We start from the raw sequence: 16,824 nt of genomic DNA on the forward strand, positions 1-16,824 counted from the left end.
ATGGCAAAACGACGTTTCAATCTTTCCTGTCTCCATTAATAATGAACCAATAAAAAAATTATTGTGGTAAGGGACTCCGCAAAAGGCACCCTGCAACTTGCAGTGTGTAAAGAAAATTTACAATTGGGCCTCGTGGGGGGTTCTTTAAGTACTGCGTGACTTAGTGTCAATGCAGAGTGCACTTATATGCAAATTCTTCTTCCAAGTTTGACTTCATGGCAATGCACTTTGTGTTGCCATGATGTGGCACAGTAAAGGCAATCTTTGCACACGAAGTGCACCCCAGTTCGCACTTCAGTTTCTTGAATTTTTAGTGTCAGTTTTCGGTTGAAAATTCCGTGAGTTTTTTCATATCAGCTTTCAATTGGTGACACGTAACGTCTTTGCCATCCTCACTTTTTGCAGCATCACTTTAGTACGGCCACTGGGCCGCTGTTCCCCTTTGGCTCGGCTTGACCCACACCGCAATTTCTACTTGGAAGGCCAACTGCAACAAAATTTCGGTTTGGCTATATTGGTTGTAATTGAGTAGTATACGTACTATCAAAGCGATGTGGGCAAAGTTGCACTCCTGGTAGTTTTCTGCTTTTTGTTATTAACAGCCCTTAAATAGCATTAAGCAGATGAAGCAGTCATCTGGTGGTTTGTGGATTTGATGCAAATCATAAACCATTTTCACCAGGATTCTAAGCATGCCACGAGTGCCACTGATCTCAGAGATCACATTCAGGTGCTTTTCATGTACCTCCCCCCTCCCCCCTCCTTAAAAAAAAGATCCATTAATGCTTGTTGGAAACGACACAAAAACCCGGAATGGTGAGAAATTAATTTAATATGAAGTGAAGAAAAATGGAAAGGTTAGACGCCTTTATGGAAAGGTAGGTCTCTTTACGGCCTACCTTTCATGACATGAGGTTTCATTTGTGCGAAGGGGCGTGCTAAAGTTGTACGGTAGGAAAGAATGGTACACGAGCAGGAAGGACGCTCATGACATGAAGTTTCATGTCATGAAAAAGCATTTATTCTTGCGAGGTTTTCGTGACGCATACCCTTGTGTATCTCAAACATAAAATTTTGCACAGAGGCTGCTTTATGTCTACACCATCTGAAACTAGCCTTTCTGTGCAGTCTGAAATTCCATTGCACTTGACCTTTACATTTCTTTAGTTTTTGGTTGATGTATGCGAGTGTGCAGAAATGCAGTGAGTTTTCCAAAATCGTCGTAATACTTGTGAATGCAGTGCATCTTTACGTTCCTCTGTCTTTCGCTATGTTGCTTTGCCATGGCCATCGGGGTCTCTGTTCTCTTCTGACTTGGCCGTGCTGTGCGTCTTGCCAAAATGGGATGGTGGCATGTGTGCTTTGGCGCTTCTGTGGCTGTGGTTCTGACTGTGTGCCCCCCCTTCCCATGTTTGCGTGCATGCTGCCACAGAGGCTGGATCTCAGGAGTCCTTGGGCATGGATACAGGTGATGCAGTTCACGTTGGCGTTTGCTTTGTGTCACAAGCGGCGTCTCTCGCTGCTGGCTTGGTCTCTGTGTTGTACACGGTGTGTCTATTATAAAAGGAAACACGACATCTTCATCTTAACCAATTATTTCTTCTTCTTGTTCCTGCTCTTAATTTAAAAAAGAAAAAAAAAACTGTGTATCCCATGTGCCATGGAAATCGATGTGCTGTGGAAATCGAACGTAACACTTTTTGATGGCTTCACTCACACTCAAAAGGGGGTGCTGCTTTCATTCTTGCTTATTTGTAATATCCTTGGTGTGGTGACTGGCTGATGGAGGGTCTGAAGACATTGGAGGGTCTGAAGACATGATTGCACTGGACTGGAATGTTCTCAATCGGGACTTTTAGCTTGTCCATATACAGTCAAACCTCGATATAATGAGGTCCAATTTGCAGCTGAAAATTTCGTTAAATCGCGAGTTTCGTTAAGTCGAGGTTCGCATGTTTCAGCAGTCCAAATAAAGATGCAGGTTCTTGGAACACTCCTGGCGTATGGCACCTTGTAGATAGCAAAATTACAAATATAGCCAATAAACCCCTGAGCTAATAACACAACCAAGGGCATGACGCCCGATAGCCAGCGGGTACAAGCGCATTTTTCTCCATTACGCGTACGGTGAAGAGCAGGTCTGCAGCAAGCGCCGCGCCTAGTGCTCATAGCTGCCACTAGATGTGGCCATCAGTGCCATCATCATCATGATTTGTCATCACTAAAAAAAAAATCCTTTTACGAAGACATGGCAACCCGTGGCGTAAAGAAAAAAAAATTATGCACATACAAGAGCTATCAACTTGAATATTCTTTCGAAGAAAATTGGAAGTAGTAATAACTTGGTGGATCCATGAGGCCACCACTTACCATTAGAGCGCTTAAGGGAACAGGGTAGGCAAAGTTTCCGAAAAAAATCGACTATTTGTTATTGCGTAATTTCAAATCTCTATTCTTTCCTTAACATGGCCCAGTGTTTCATTTGCGCACACGCGAAATATTTACCTCAAAATCAACATTTTTCGAAACCTAGGAAACATCCAGCCATGCCCCCTTTGACACGCGCTTGGGATCTGTGCCTCTCCTAAACTGAAAAAAAAAAATTTTTTCAACGCCAATTTTTTTGTCACGTTTAGTGGAATGGCTGTCACTCATCTGGCAACAGTGAAAACCTAGCTAGCATATTTCACTTAGCCAAACTACAGCCACTGTAGTCAAACGAATCCTAAGACGCAGCTAGATTACTCGCAACGCGCGGCGTTTTGCTCGTGCTTCGGCGTGTTTTCGCGGACAATCGAATTTGCTTATACTTTGATGCTGGTTATTTAGCGGTAATGCAATGACGAAGCGAAAGAAGTGCTTTAAAAAACGTCTCTTCCACGGAAACCGGCATAAGTCGATCTCCAATGACGCCAATTCTCCGCAACACAATTCAGGAGTGGGCACCGCGGCCACCACGTGCGCGTCTGGATCGAAGCTTTCGCGCTCGGCGGAACGCTTGAAGCGGAACGCCGGTGTGTCAGCAGCTCTCAAAGCCAGCGCTTCTCCACAAATGTCTCCATGCAAAAACTCAGAACGCGAATGAGGCGTTCAACAACGTTGTATGGGAGCGCGCTCCGAAAAATGTCTTTCTTGGCCTCAAGGCGCTTAAAATAGCGACAATGGACTCTGTGCTAACTTTTAATGACCGCAGCATTGCTCGAGCCGACATTCTGAGGTCATTCAGAGTTTCTCCAGGACGGTGCACAGTCCAGTGGTTGCGCGAAGCTGACTGGCGGCAACTGTACTTTGCAGAGAGGGCTACAAGACTGGTCACTAAGGAGGCCCGGAAAACAAGGCAGCTAGCACAGAAAAGAAGTGTTGATGATGGAGGGGACTACCAGGCTGGTGGCTATTGAAAAAATGCGCCAGAATTCGTTTCTATAGTCCTATATTTCAATATAGCTCTCTTTTCCACTTTAAAGGCAATTATCTCAAAACACCAAATTTTGCTGCATTTGACCCTTTTTTTCAGAAACTACAAGCGCTATGGAGATAATATTTTGCAGATATTGAGAAAACATTACAGACAGTCTACTGAACCAGGATTATAAATATTATTGCAGGGGATATTTATTTACAGGCTATTTACTGCAGATTTTGGCTCTAAAATTGGGTGGGTCCAGTGAAAAAAAGAAAGCAAAAAAAAAAAACTAATCTCTAAAAAAATATAATCCTGGTTCAGTAACACTACCTAACATAGCTGATTACAATGCCACCAAGGTTAGTGTTCTAACCCCAGCAGATCATGAGAAAAAGGGTCACGAACATAGCCTAAAATGCGTGGCAAGAATAGGACCTACCCTGTCCCCTTAACGCTCGCTGCCATCAGATGATACCGCGCTCAGTAAAGCGATGGTGACGTTGATTCATGAACGCTGGAATATTTTATATAACTTCCCGCAGAGCAATTCTATGCAACTCAGGTGGAAGCGAAGAACTCTGTCAGCTTCATCTGCCGCTTTTTAATAAGCGTCGGGGTTATAAGGCGCTCGTAGGTTGACAGGGCTGCTAAGGCTTGCTCTCGCGAGTGTGCGCCCGCACACGTGCGTAAGAGATCCAGTGCATCCATGATTTGCTTCGGTATAGCTATCACGCATTTCAGCGACGTACGCCGCAAGCTTAGCCTACAGCTCCGGAAAGCGTCCAGACTTCGGCACATGGGAAATTTCTCACTTGCCGTCACAGGTGAAAATTTCGCTTCGCTGCAATCGCCACTCTCGCACCACCCGTTTGGGATTTGTTTCTTCGGCGTAAAGGATGGCAGCCCTCTTGAACGCTGCTGTGAACGAGTGCCGAACGATTAGTGGGCCTGGAGCACTCATGACGACTGGGGAAGCATAGAAGTAGCACGTAGCCGCAGTCAAGTGGAACGCATCAAACCAATGCCAATGCCTTTCAACAGAGAAAGAAACCCGCGAGTGGTGTCTGCTCTTCCATGAACTACCAATACTCCCCGCAACTGCTGCCATTCTGAGGGTGCCGTCGCAAATGGGAACAGCGGCGCTTCCATCAGCTATCGACACCCCCCCATGAGTGTTGCATGCACTGTAAAACTCTCAAAAATGTTGAAAAACCCTTCCGAAAAGCAAACAAACACGCGAGATAGCAAAAAGATACGGGTAGGGCCATAGAGCAAACATAAAATTGTAACTACGTTGTAGCTCCCGTTCGTCTCGCATTTCTGGCGGGGCCATGTTTTGGTTTCGATTGTAAGTCGACCCCCCCCCCCCCTAACTTCATACTTTCAAATTTTAAAAAAAGTGGTCGACTTAGAATCGTGTAAATACGGTAACCAACTGAGAAAACGTGCCCAACGACCGCTGTTCGTAAACTTACTTCCGGTTCTGAGCTAAACGTTAGAGCTCAAACACCTAAGACGATCCACAAAAAGAAAGACACGACACTGGCGGTGACGTCATAGCGTGACACATTCCGGAACTTCTGAAGCACTCCGGCTAGCACTACGGGAGCGCGTCCGCTGCGGGTTTCATACGTACACGATAGATGGCGCAGCGGCACGTTCTGCTCCACGTACTGAAGCGCGCCAGGAAAATTTGAGCATTAAGGGCGCATGCAAATTGCTGTATGCCCGGCTAAAGTTTTCGTCTGCCTGTCAAGAAGGCTCCTGGTACATGCGTGCAATGCGCGAGGACTTCGTTAAATCGGAAGTACAGTATAAAGTGACCTCGTTAAATTGCGAAAAAAAGAATACATGGTTTTCAATGGGGCAGATGTTGGGAAAAATAAAAAGTGCGTTATTTCGAGAATTTCGTTAAGTTGAGGTTCGTTATATTGAGGTTCGACTGTAGCATGTTACCTTCATGGAATACTGAGTTACTGGAGACATGGATGGCATGGCAGTAAGAACTCCAATAGAAAGATCTTGTGACATTTTGTCCAACCACGAGTTAAAGGTTTTTGCGTTTACATGTGTGTTCTTGACTAAGGAAAAAAAAAGAACTGCATGTTAACAATTGCATTGCTGCCAACACATTATGGCAGTAGCTAAGTAGAATATGGTTTGTTGCAGCAATAATAGGTTTGTGTCCTCTAATAATCTCACAGTTCTCCATGTTCTTATCTAATTCCTTGCGATAGAAACAGAGAGGAAAAGGTATTTCCCTTCTGCATATTGCAAAAGCATACCTCTTCACCTGTCATTCTTTCCTTAGCAATGAAACACTTTTTAATCTGAAGATAGTCTGATTTCTTAGCCGAAACCGACACCCTGAAAATAATGCGGCCAGGTGATTTTAACATGTGATTAACAACGCTTACAATCAAGGGCCCTCTTGAAGCTATAGTGTCATTGTTATGTTTTGTTGTGTCATATGTTTTTAACGATAACCAATTGCCATAGCCCCCATTCCTAACTAATCAGTGTCATTATTTTAGTACCTACATGTTTAACGCCATTTACAGTGACAGTTTTAGGCCCATTTACAGCCATGCCACATCTGCTATGAGGAATTCATTATCCACGCCATTTACAATACATAGTTAACATTACCACTTGTCATGGTGCTCTTTGGCCATACCTGGCCCTTGTGCCATAGAACACGACATCGTCTCTGTCATCATTATCTATTTAAACCCTGCACCACAAGACGCCGCCTGTCTCTCTCTGGTAACCCAATATTCTACGAAATGTAATACATATACGGACAAGCTTATACTGGAAATGATAGCCACCTGAGACGGCGACTTCATATTAACCCCATGACCCTTCTCTGACTGGTAATGCTGCCCAAGTGGTCCTTGAGTTTTAGGGCTCAAAGGGATAAATTGTGCCTCTCAAAGCTTTCTCTGCGAGTTCTACCTGTTGAATTTGTGTAAAAGCCTGCTAACGGTTCCAAAGTATGCTTGATTCGGCAGGTTCGCCAAAAGCAAGAAATACAATGGTTTTCACCAGAAACAAATTACCTTGTGTAAAAGCCCTTTAAAGCATTAAAATGGGATGCAGCTATTAAAGGAAGACATGGAGGACATTGCACAATAAGAACTCCACAATGTTCAGCATTTGGTGCCCAAGCATTCCCCCGATAGAACATTCACCATACTTGGATACTACTTGGCTATCCTAATATAATGGCTAACAAGATGGCCGAATTCCTTGGCGTTATCTGGCCAAATAGTTGAAACTACAGTGATTGGAAACATGATAGGCGTAATGTTAAGAGCCAACGAGACAACTGTATGGATAATAAAGAATAGCATTGAGATTAAGTAGTAGTTGGGCTCATAAAGTAATGCATAGGGCAGATAAACATTGGTTTATTAGTGTAACAGAATGGGTGCCAAGGGTAATGGAAATGCACTGTGGACAGCAGGGGGATAAGGTGGTGTGATAAGATCAGAAAATGTGTAAGCACAGGACGGGAATCGACTGATGCAAGACAAGGGTTACTGGGAACCAAGACCTTTTTTCTACCATGGGCACAAAATAGGTCGGTGAGGATGAGTTGTAGTTATTCTGTTCTAACCAAAGTGTTTGTGCGCCGTTCTCAAGGATGCAGAAGGACTTCAGCACTGACCCAAATTCGTAATCCTCTCACAGGTGGTGGTGTCTGGGCAGATCCCTTTCCCTATGCGGGACGAGGTGACGAGTGGCCAGCGCCAGAGCTCTACTACCAGAGGACGGGCTCCAAGCAGGCCCCGCCGCTCAAGCCCAAGCCCAAGGTGAGTGCCTTGATAAGTCTGCCATGGTTGCAGCTAGTGCCGATATGTTCATGGAGGTTTACGTGCTTGTGTGCATGGGAGATTTCTGTGCATTGTGAAGTCAAACTTGTCAATTTCGGGGAATGTTCTCGAATGTCGTGCCAGTAATGGCCACTATTTCTTTTGCTACCTTTGTTGCCGTTAGGATTATAAGTTTTCTTGCATATATTAAATGCTCAGATGTATAAGTTCATCACATGTCTTTGGTGAGATGTAATGACTGGTGCACCATATTCGTCACAAGTTTGTCCAGCTACGAGAAGAGAGCAGCAGCGATCTCATGGATGGTCAAATGGTGGCAGCACTGTGTGTGCCAGGGTTTCCGCACTGAACGTGGGACGGTGCATGGTGTGCGGAAGACAGTGGGAGTGCGGGCAGCCAAGGCAATAATATGTGGCTGTATGTGCAGGTCACCTGTCACTGTCATTAATCATAACACTATAGCAGCTGTACATGCAATAACACGTGTACTGCGCATGTTTTATGAGTGAACCCTTGCCTCCTCTGACAGCAGGGCCACCACCAGCAGCAGCCGGGCAAACTGAACCTGCGGCAGTTCGACCACCTGACGGAGGCCATCAGCCGGCTGCAGCTGTCAGGGCCGGGTCACAAGCCTCCCCTGGCACTACCAGACGAGGACGCTCCTTTACCACAGGTTTGTGCGGATCTGGCCGTCGCTGCTTTGATGCAGTTTGTTGCCTTCATTCAGTGTACTTGTCGGCTGACAGTCCTCGTGCAGGCCGTTCTTCAAAGGCATGTACAAAGCCTTCAAAGGCAGTGAAAGGGGTGACGTTGTAAAAGCACAGTCATTTAACATCCTTTGTACCATCTTTAAGTGTCCCTTTGAAGAACCCCAAGCGGTCAAAATGATACCCATAGCTGTATTCTGTGATGTGCCCCTTGTAGTCCACATGTTGCCTTGAGCCTTCAGATGCCATCGATGGTTGCGACAAGCATTGTACACGTGTGCAGGATGCGGTGTACGGTGGTGGAGTGGAACGAGCGGCTCTTCTGCTGCCGGAGGGCAAACACCGTGTCCGTTCCCTGGCACGCCGACACGCCAGTCGAGAGCACGACAAAGGTCAGTGAACACCAATATGGTCAACAATTGGGGTGCCAGTTTACTATGTGCTGTTGTATCTTTTATTGGTAAATTACTTCAAAATTTTCACAGCGCTTCTTCGAGCCCAAAAATCTGGTCAGCAGCTGTGGTCCTGGTTTTCAGAAAATTACAGCCAAAATTGAACATTCAGAATGGGGGAAAAACAAACAAAAAAAAACGTCGCGCATGGTTATTGCAGCTCAGAAAACATCAAGAAGACATACTCAGAAATGTTGATTAACTTACGCGCATGAAATTGCACAATGAAATGGCAATGCAAACTATTCTAATTGCTCAATATGAACATTGTGAGGCTAGCATGCCTATTTGCTTAAACCGTAAAGAGCCTTAAACGAAGCTGCAACATGCTTTGTTCACAAATCCATGCCAAATCGTAAAAAAATTCATGCAACACCTGCAATTGTCGCAGTAATTGAGCTGTTGGTAACTTCAATGTCAGATTTTATGGTGAAGACCACACTGTTGTGGTCAGTGTGACACAAGATCGGTTGTGTCTTGAATTACTGCCTGCTTGTTGTGCATCCTGCAGAGAGAGAAGCAGGTGGGAATGTGGGTATGTTCACGGTGTTGTTGCTTCATGTTTAAGACCCATAGCCAGCTCAGTGATGCTCCACTAGCCGTGAAGTGACGCTTTCCTAGACGGATCTTATTACTGACTGGTGTGTTAAGAACGTGAAAAATGAATTCTTGTTTAAATGCTCCGCTAAAGTGCTGAAAGCAGCATCTACATTTACAAAGTAACCATCGCCTCTCGTTTGTTATGATGAAATCTAACTGCTTTTGTGTACTAAACATAGAGATAATGGCATCCCACATTGTGTGGTCGGCTGGTATGTCGATGCTGCATATTGGATTTTTATGTCACATGGCAGTATTGAAAATGCGCGTCACGGGTGCTTTTTGTCGTCTGCTACGACAGTCTAGATTAACTTATTGTCAGTTTTCTCAAAAGGTGATGGCAAGAATGTGAGTTAACACATGGAACAAAAAAGAAAAGCTTGAAATGAGTGTCACGTCAAAAAACTGAAACCAGAAAAATGTCGGCCCAGCACGTGATCACATTGCGGTAGGATTTAGTGTCTTCCACTGCCACACTTAGTGCGCATTCTTTCGAAAAGACGACTGGTAGCCAGACTCGCACACTGCAACGAAGACAATAAATGTGTATGCTGCAGTAGACGACTGAAGCTGCGCAAGCATATTAAGAGAAAATGTGCACCGAGTGATCAGCAATGAAAGTGAACAACTGCATGTAAATTAAAACCTATGGAGTGCTGAACACACTTGGCTGAGTGCACTAACTACAGGGCCAGGTGTTGAGGTGACATTTGAAGGCACCAGACAGGGACAAAGCAATGGAGGCGGCTTCATGGAGAGTTGCTTGAGAAAGCTGACACCATGATGTCATGATGCGCGCTAGTTTCTTTCCTTCCTCCCTGACTAAGCCACTTTCCTGTAGTTTGCAGTTACCCGACTCCATATCTGTGATCAGTATTTTACGTAATCATTTCCGAGTTAATTATCAAAAAGGATGGAAGGCAATGTGCATTATACTGCACAAGGGGTCTCTTAAGAAAATGTTACATCGGTGGTGCACGCCCGATTGCTTTCAACCTCTGAACTTCACCGCATTGGTCTGACGCATCGTTGGGAAGCGTGGAAAACCGTTAAGTGAGCACTTGAGCACAAGACCAAGTATGCTGACTGGTTAAAAAGTGCACAGCGAACTTTTGAGGTTGCTGGTGGAACGAAACATTGTAAAATGTTTCTTTACAAATTAATTTTTTATTAGATATGTTTTACGGAAACGAAAGGCCAGTTGGCTGTTCTGTGTGTCTGTCTGTCCATCTGTGTGTGCATGTGTGTGCATGTAGAGAGGTTATGAATCATCACCTATGTGTGCAAGCATGAGCATATATGGCAAGTTTCTTTTTTTTTTCAATTAACGGAATTTTTAAAAGTAATCTGTGGCATGTAGTGCAATTCTACTTCTTGAGCTGGGTTACTCTTATCAAATTTAATTTAAAAATTTTTGCTTATTAATTTTTTGACTATTTACAGTGCATATCTAAATTTATGCATTGTATCCAGTGGCTTTGAAAGTCATATCCACCCGATAACACTAGCTTCGAAATACAGCAAAGACTGCTTATAGTGTAGGTCACTGGGGTCACGAATTTCTGCACTACAGTGGACTTTTGTTAATTAGACTCCGGTTAATTCGATTCACACCAATGGTCTCGGCCGGTGCCCATGCATTTATATGAACCCAAACCTCGCGTTATTTCCATCAAAATTAACCTTCGCCGGATAATCCGAACTTAACTAATCAGCCTCGCCGCAATACAGCCGTGTTACGCTGTGAAGCATACCAATAATGGAAAGGGACTACTGTTATGGAACATAGTACGCGTTTTTGAATTATACAGACGTGCATGCGCTGTCTCCGGTGTGGGGTTCACCTCCCGTGCTCTTGGGACAAAGGAACAACACAGTAGTGCAAACAATCACACGGGCATTTATTGCACCTTTCATAGATCAATGCCTGCTAGCCGAGTTGCTATCCACAAAACATGCGGATGGGCGCGCAACAAATCTAGAAGTCCGACTCACCGCGACCGGATAGCGAGCGAATATGTTCGCCCCATGCTGGATCCCAACGCCCGGTCGTTCGCGTGTACGGTCACGCGAACGGTGGCGCGTTCCAAGGCGGCCACGCGAGACAGTCTCGCAGAAGCCTGGATCGGCGCACGCGCGGCACGGCACGTCCGCACTGCTTGCTGTCCCGAACCAAAGACGAAGTGCCTTGTCTTTCGGCGCCCAAGTAACCCCGCCTTACGGCGGCGTTAGCAGCGCAACACTCGCGCCCTCTCTCGTACTGCGCCTCAACCACTCCGACCGCCGCGGGCGCCAGGCCACGCGGTAAAGCCGGATTACAGGATACGCGCCGTGCGGGAAAACAACATATCAGGGGACGCGCGAGAGTCGCGCATCCCCACACCGGTCACAGTACCAGCACCTGGACGCCTAATGAGCCTTTCAGCCATTCAGAGCTGTTTCTGATATTGCTGTGGCTATTTGAGCTCTCGTTTTGATTGCCATGCATGTATTGTTTATGAGAGCATTAAGGGGGCCTAGTACACATTCCTTAACTATACGTGCTCACACGCACCATTGCACCAAGAAGCAGAGAAAAATCTTAAATGTTTTCGGAAAGCTAGCAAGAAGGAAGGTCGTAAGATGAAAAAAACTCCAGATGTCAAGAGGACGTCTACAGCAAAAAAAAAAAATGAAAGCGAGTCTGTCTAAATCTGAAGGCCTGCCAGAAAAGTTATTAGTCATCTCGGCGCTTGTACTGTTAACGGAGACGGCGCATGCGTGTGCGTAAATTAAAGAACACATGCTATGTCCCATAACAGTGACTCCGGTCGCTTCTTGGTATGTTTCACCACAGAACAGTGTTGTATTGGGGTGGAGCTAACATGAAATGCAAATATTGTCTAGTGAACAGCTTATGTCAACATTTCTTCTGCCGTTTGTTTAATTCGACCCGCCGGAGCTGTGTCGGTTCCGTCAGGATCAAATTAATGGAAGTCGACGGTATGAGCGCTACCATGCTATAGCCAAAGCAATATTTTTCAAAGGCTGTGCATGTGCAAAACATGTAAACCAAGCAGCCACATATCTGAGAACCGAAGCACAGAACCACGATGTGCCCTCACTTTCAATGGGGAGGTGGTTCCTCCGCTTTTCAAGTGCTATACAGCCACTGTGAAGCATTTCATTGACTCTGCAACAAACTGCAACCTTGGCTGCCACCTCTTGACGAGACAGCACTGGTTAGGCCTAGCTGGCGAGGGTGTCTGGGAGCATGTCATCGCAGGAGCCTACCCTTGATGTATGTGCATACCCGTAGCCGAATACGCGGCGACCTGGTACGAGATCGCACACAGGCCGAACTGACAGCAGTACGTGTGAAATGGGTTCACAGGTGATCAACCAGCTGCTCTTGTGAATGCACACAGCAAAAGCTTTTATGCACGCGTACTGGTAGGAAGGGCAAAATCTCGCTCGTGGACGGTGTTCTGAATTGAGGAATTTGTGGTGTGCAGTTTACAGCGTCCCCAAGTCAAGGTCGCACACGCGATATCTGCCTTAGGTGACTCATGAACGCGGAACGCACTCGTGGCCTCGACCGATTTTTCCATTATACTAGAGTTGTAAAAAAAACAACGAATTGATTTTACCGTTCAAATTATTTCATCCAGCCTGCCCAACATTTAAGACATTTTTTAAACCCCTGTGTATATCCGAAAATATCAGTCGGCGGTTGTATTTACTTTCCACACACAAAACTGAAGAGCCAAGTAGCAACAGTCTGCATGCATTCGGTGCGGACCGCATGTCACTGATAAGCGGCTGGAGCAAAAGACTTCTCTGTCGTCTAGGCACATCGCACATCCCCGCTAAGCCAGCTTGCGGCGGCCGTATTCTTTTTTCTTTCTTTTTTCTTCTGTTCCTTGTTCATTTGTTTGTTCGCTCCTCGTCTCCCCCTCTGCATCATCCTCGTTGCTCTCCCCTCAGCCGGCTTACCTCGTTGAGAAGCGCACTCACTGCCTCGCTCGTGTGGGGAATTTTCGACAGCCGCATTACAGCCAGTATTTTGTCTCCTGTGGCTCCACTGTGTAGTTTTTGTATGTGTGTAGTTTAAGATATATGGGAGTCTGAAAGTACTGCACTAGATGCAGTCCTGCAGGCGGTTATGTTATAAGAAGTCTGTTTAGTGTTGCACTGATAAGCACATGGTCGCAGGATCAAATCCTAGCCATCGCGGCTGCATTTTGATGGGTTCAAAATGCAAAAACACCTGTGTACTTAGATTTAGGTGATTGTTAAGGAGCCCCAGGTGGCTTGAGGTGATTGTTAAGGAGCCCCAGGTGGCCAAATTAATCCGGAGCCCCCCGCTACAGCTTGCCTTATAATCAGATTGTGGTTTTGGCACATAAAACCCCATAATTTATAAGTAGTCATAAGTAGCCATAATTTATAAGGTTCTGGCGCATAAAGCTCCATAATTTATAAGTAGTCCTAAGCTATTTGCATAACCAAAGCTTGCGCCAAAATTTATTGGTGGTTGAGTAATATTTGAGCTTCAATGCATAAAAATGCGTTTTGTTTAAAACGTAAATGGAACAGTGCATTTTTACTACACATATGACACTGCTTATCGTGAAACTGGTGCTAGTTTCAAAATTTGTTCAAAGTGGATGTGCCTTGTGAAATCGTTGGCTCCAATTTGCATATTGCAATATGTGCATTTGGGTAATTAGTTAACCCTCTGAGGGTCAATGACGTAAATATACGGCGCCGCCAAAAGCTTAAAATGGTTGATGCCGTATATTTACGGTGCCGTCTGTATGTTTCAAACACGTGCCAATTTCTTAACTTTTTTCTTTTCTGACATGTGCTGTCACTATGTGGAAATACAGGGAATTTCTTTCTCGTACCTCCCTCTCTTGGTTTTAGTTGCACAGTTTGTTTTAGAGCTAGTTTGCTTCGGCGCGTCTATATACTACCACTCGCGCATTGGCACGCGGGCGGCGGTTTGGGTTTTGTTCCGTGGGCGGTTTCGGCTTCTTGCACTCGCAAAACTGATGGCTATCTCGTTACTAATCGCTCAAAGGGCGACCGCCTGTTTCTCGCTCGTTTAGTGCTCACAGGGGTGCGCATAGGAAAGATGCCGCTGTGCATGCGTTTCATTTTGCGTTCCTTTTTTTTTTTTTGAGACTCGTGAAAACTAATTGCCTCTGGTTGGCGATAAGATGAAGATTAGCGGAAGTTTGTCACAAGTTTTACTTTTTTGGTGGGCACACAACCACAGTTTTCTTGAGTGCGCTCACCTACACAGTTCGATTACGGTATGGACATAAATATTAGTGTAAAAGCAGGAACATTTGACACTTGTGAAATATTCTTGGATACGCATTTTCTAAGCCTTATGTGCATAACAATGCATCAAATTTTTAATTCTTATAAGTTTATTTCCTTTTTCATTGTTGTTATTCATGAATCAACAGTACATATATACCAGTGCAAAATATATTTTTCTCATTTTACGGTCACCCTAAAAAATTACAGTACATTTTTTTTTAATAGGTTCCTCAGAAGAATTGGAATCTGCAATAAAAAAGACCCTGGGCAATCGCATATATATGGTGAAAAAAATCGACCCTCAAAGGGTTAAAAAGTTTAGTAAAATTATATATTTCGATTTCCCGTGTAAGTATATCCACTCTATCGAGTAATCCTGCTCAATGAGTAGACTTGTGCTATATTCCACAGGTGATTTTTTAAAAATAATTCTGTTAATGTTAAAAAAAAGCACCTTGTATAATGGTGCTCCTAAATGTGATGGGTGTTGTATGTGTGTGTTGTACATGGTGTTTTGCTGTTGGCCTTCATGCGAGCACAACTTGTCTGCCCTTATTTCCTTTACTACTTTTATTTTTTGTGGGGTGTGTGCTCCCCTGCTGCCTTATGGCAGCTGCTTTACGTCAAGAAAGCTCCACTGAACACATGCACCAAGCCACTCCACTAGAAGTCGATGAAATCCAAGCTAGCTTGAATACAAGGTTTGTGCAGTGTAGTATGGTGCACAAGGATTGCATTGGCTAGTGACCATATTTAATGGCTTGTTCTTTTCTGTGTAGGTGCAAGCAAGAACAATGTCTCGATATATATCATCATAGTTGTAGTTAGCTGCATATTGTACTGGAATGCTGGAAGGCGGGGCACAACCATGTAACTTTCAGGCACAGTGTTTACAGTTGTACACACCACCAAACACGACAATGCAATAATGTTCTCATGCTCTCACCGTGAACGTGTCGTTGACTACTACATCACAAGAATGATATTGGTAGGTGCCTTGACTATAGAAGCTACAACTTATTTGTCATCTTATGTCATTCCGAATTCCATTAGTGCAAAGTGTACGAAAAAGAGGGAAGCGGGTCAAGAAGTGCATCATGCTGAGATATCCTAGGTACAGGTGTAGCAATCCCGCATGGTAGGCTAGCATAGCCAGATTGTAGCCTCGAAAGTGCTAGAGTTAGCAAGAATTGACTGTTGGGGGCTAGTTGGTTCTTGGTTCATGGTCAGATAAAGGCAGCACTACCACACGGCATGAAACAAGGAGCACCCAGACACCATGCTTACTTACAACTGTATTCATACAATTGTTTGTCAGCGCTGTGTCTGTGTGCTTCTTCTTGTCCCGTCCCGTGTCACCCGATTACATGGCGCTAGGTCACGCAATCTGTGACTGCTGTTGCCTACACAGCTATAGGCGAGGGATGCAACTCTTATGATAGTTCTGTAGCTAATGAGTGTGAAAAACACATAACTAGCCACATGTGCACTATACACATTTCTTTAAGCACACTGAGCAACTGGTGAACCAAAGCTGCTGCACTTAACTATTACAGTTAGTGCGAAATACACGTCAACAGTCAGCACAGCCATGCAGCGGCCAAGTTCACAGGTGAGCTCTGTGCATTACATTGGCTACTATAGAGCCTGGTTGTATGGCTCCCTCAGAATAGCAGCCAAAAACCACTGCTGCCTGACTGCAGCATGAGGTTGGCAGATTTATGCAAGTCCTCTATATTCATATATAGTGGTGAAATGGCCACAAGCCGAGCTTGTTTACCAGTCTAGGAGGTTCCTGTTTGGCAGCAAGCTCTGACAGCACACTATTGCAGATATCCAAAACACACCAGATTATCTTCTTAAGAGCTCAGTAGTTGGTGGCAGTCATTCTTTCTTTCTTGTTCCACTAGTTTACACACTGTTATCATTCTGCAATACCATTTGCCAATTAGCACAACAGCAAACTCTCTTATGTTCTTACCACTTCAGTGAGAGCATCTTGATGCACCGGTAACTAGCGGGGCTTCCCAGGCTCGTTCTGTGCTCTGTCCTCACCTCACTGTGTCTTTCTTTCTCTTTCTCACTCTCCCGCCACTCTCTCTTCCTCTCTGCTCCCTTCTTCCTCCTCTGTCTTGGTGCTTGGTGTTGGTGGTGATGGTGGCAGCAGTGGCAGCAGAATCTGACTCGGACAGTGAATGGAGCTCCCTCGAACGACACCCCGGCCGCCCTCCCGGGTGTGCCCCCCGCCGACCGCCAGCGCCCCACCGCAGGGGGCGCCACCGTCGCCATCGGGGCGGCAGCATCCCCGTGGCGCCCCCGCGCATCCCAGCGCTGCCTCCGTACCCGGATGCACCGCTGGTGTCATCAGCCGCAGGTGCCGGCCATTGCTGCCTCGCATAATGATATTTTTTTTTTTTTCGGGCACCGTATTTTGTCTGCAAAGCTGGTACCAATACTGAGCCATTGCCATGGGCTGAAAAGCGACTCTCCACCCTTTGCCGATCGCTGCT

At 45.3% G+C, this 16,824-nt stretch overlaps 1 protein-coding gene across 12 annotated transcripts in view; it reads left to right on the forward strand.

Moving 5' to 3' along the window:
• RhoGAPp190 (Rho GTPase-activating protein 190) overlaps positions 1-16,824 on the forward strand; it is a 105,341-nt gene that overhangs the window by 73,177 nt on the left and 15,340 nt on the right. For 4 of the 12 annotated variants that reach the window (XM_075673232.1, XM_075673229.1, XM_075673230.1 and 1 more), the window contains 5 exons: positions 1,433-1,468; positions 7,100-7,221; positions 7,772-7,915; positions 8,233-8,341; positions 16,479-16,688. In XM_075673232.1, coding sequence (XP_075529347.1) covers positions 1,433-1,468; positions 7,100-7,221; positions 7,772-7,915; positions 8,233-8,341; positions 16,479-16,688 — 621 coding nt within the window. The remainder of the gene's footprint in view (positions 1-1,432; positions 1,469-7,099; positions 7,222-7,771; positions 7,916-8,232; positions 8,342-16,478; positions 16,689-16,824) is intronic. The other 8 variants (XM_075673240.1, XM_075673237.1, XM_075673239.1 and 5 more) reach the window with 4 other exon arrangements.

The sequence above is a fragment of the Dermacentor variabilis genome, chromosome 10, assembly GCF_050947875.1.
Source record: "Dermacentor variabilis isolate Ectoservices chromosome 10, ASM5094787v1, whole genome shotgun sequence".
Lineage (NCBI taxonomy): Eukaryota > Metazoa > Arthropoda > Arachnida > Ixodida > Ixodidae > Dermacentor > Dermacentor variabilis.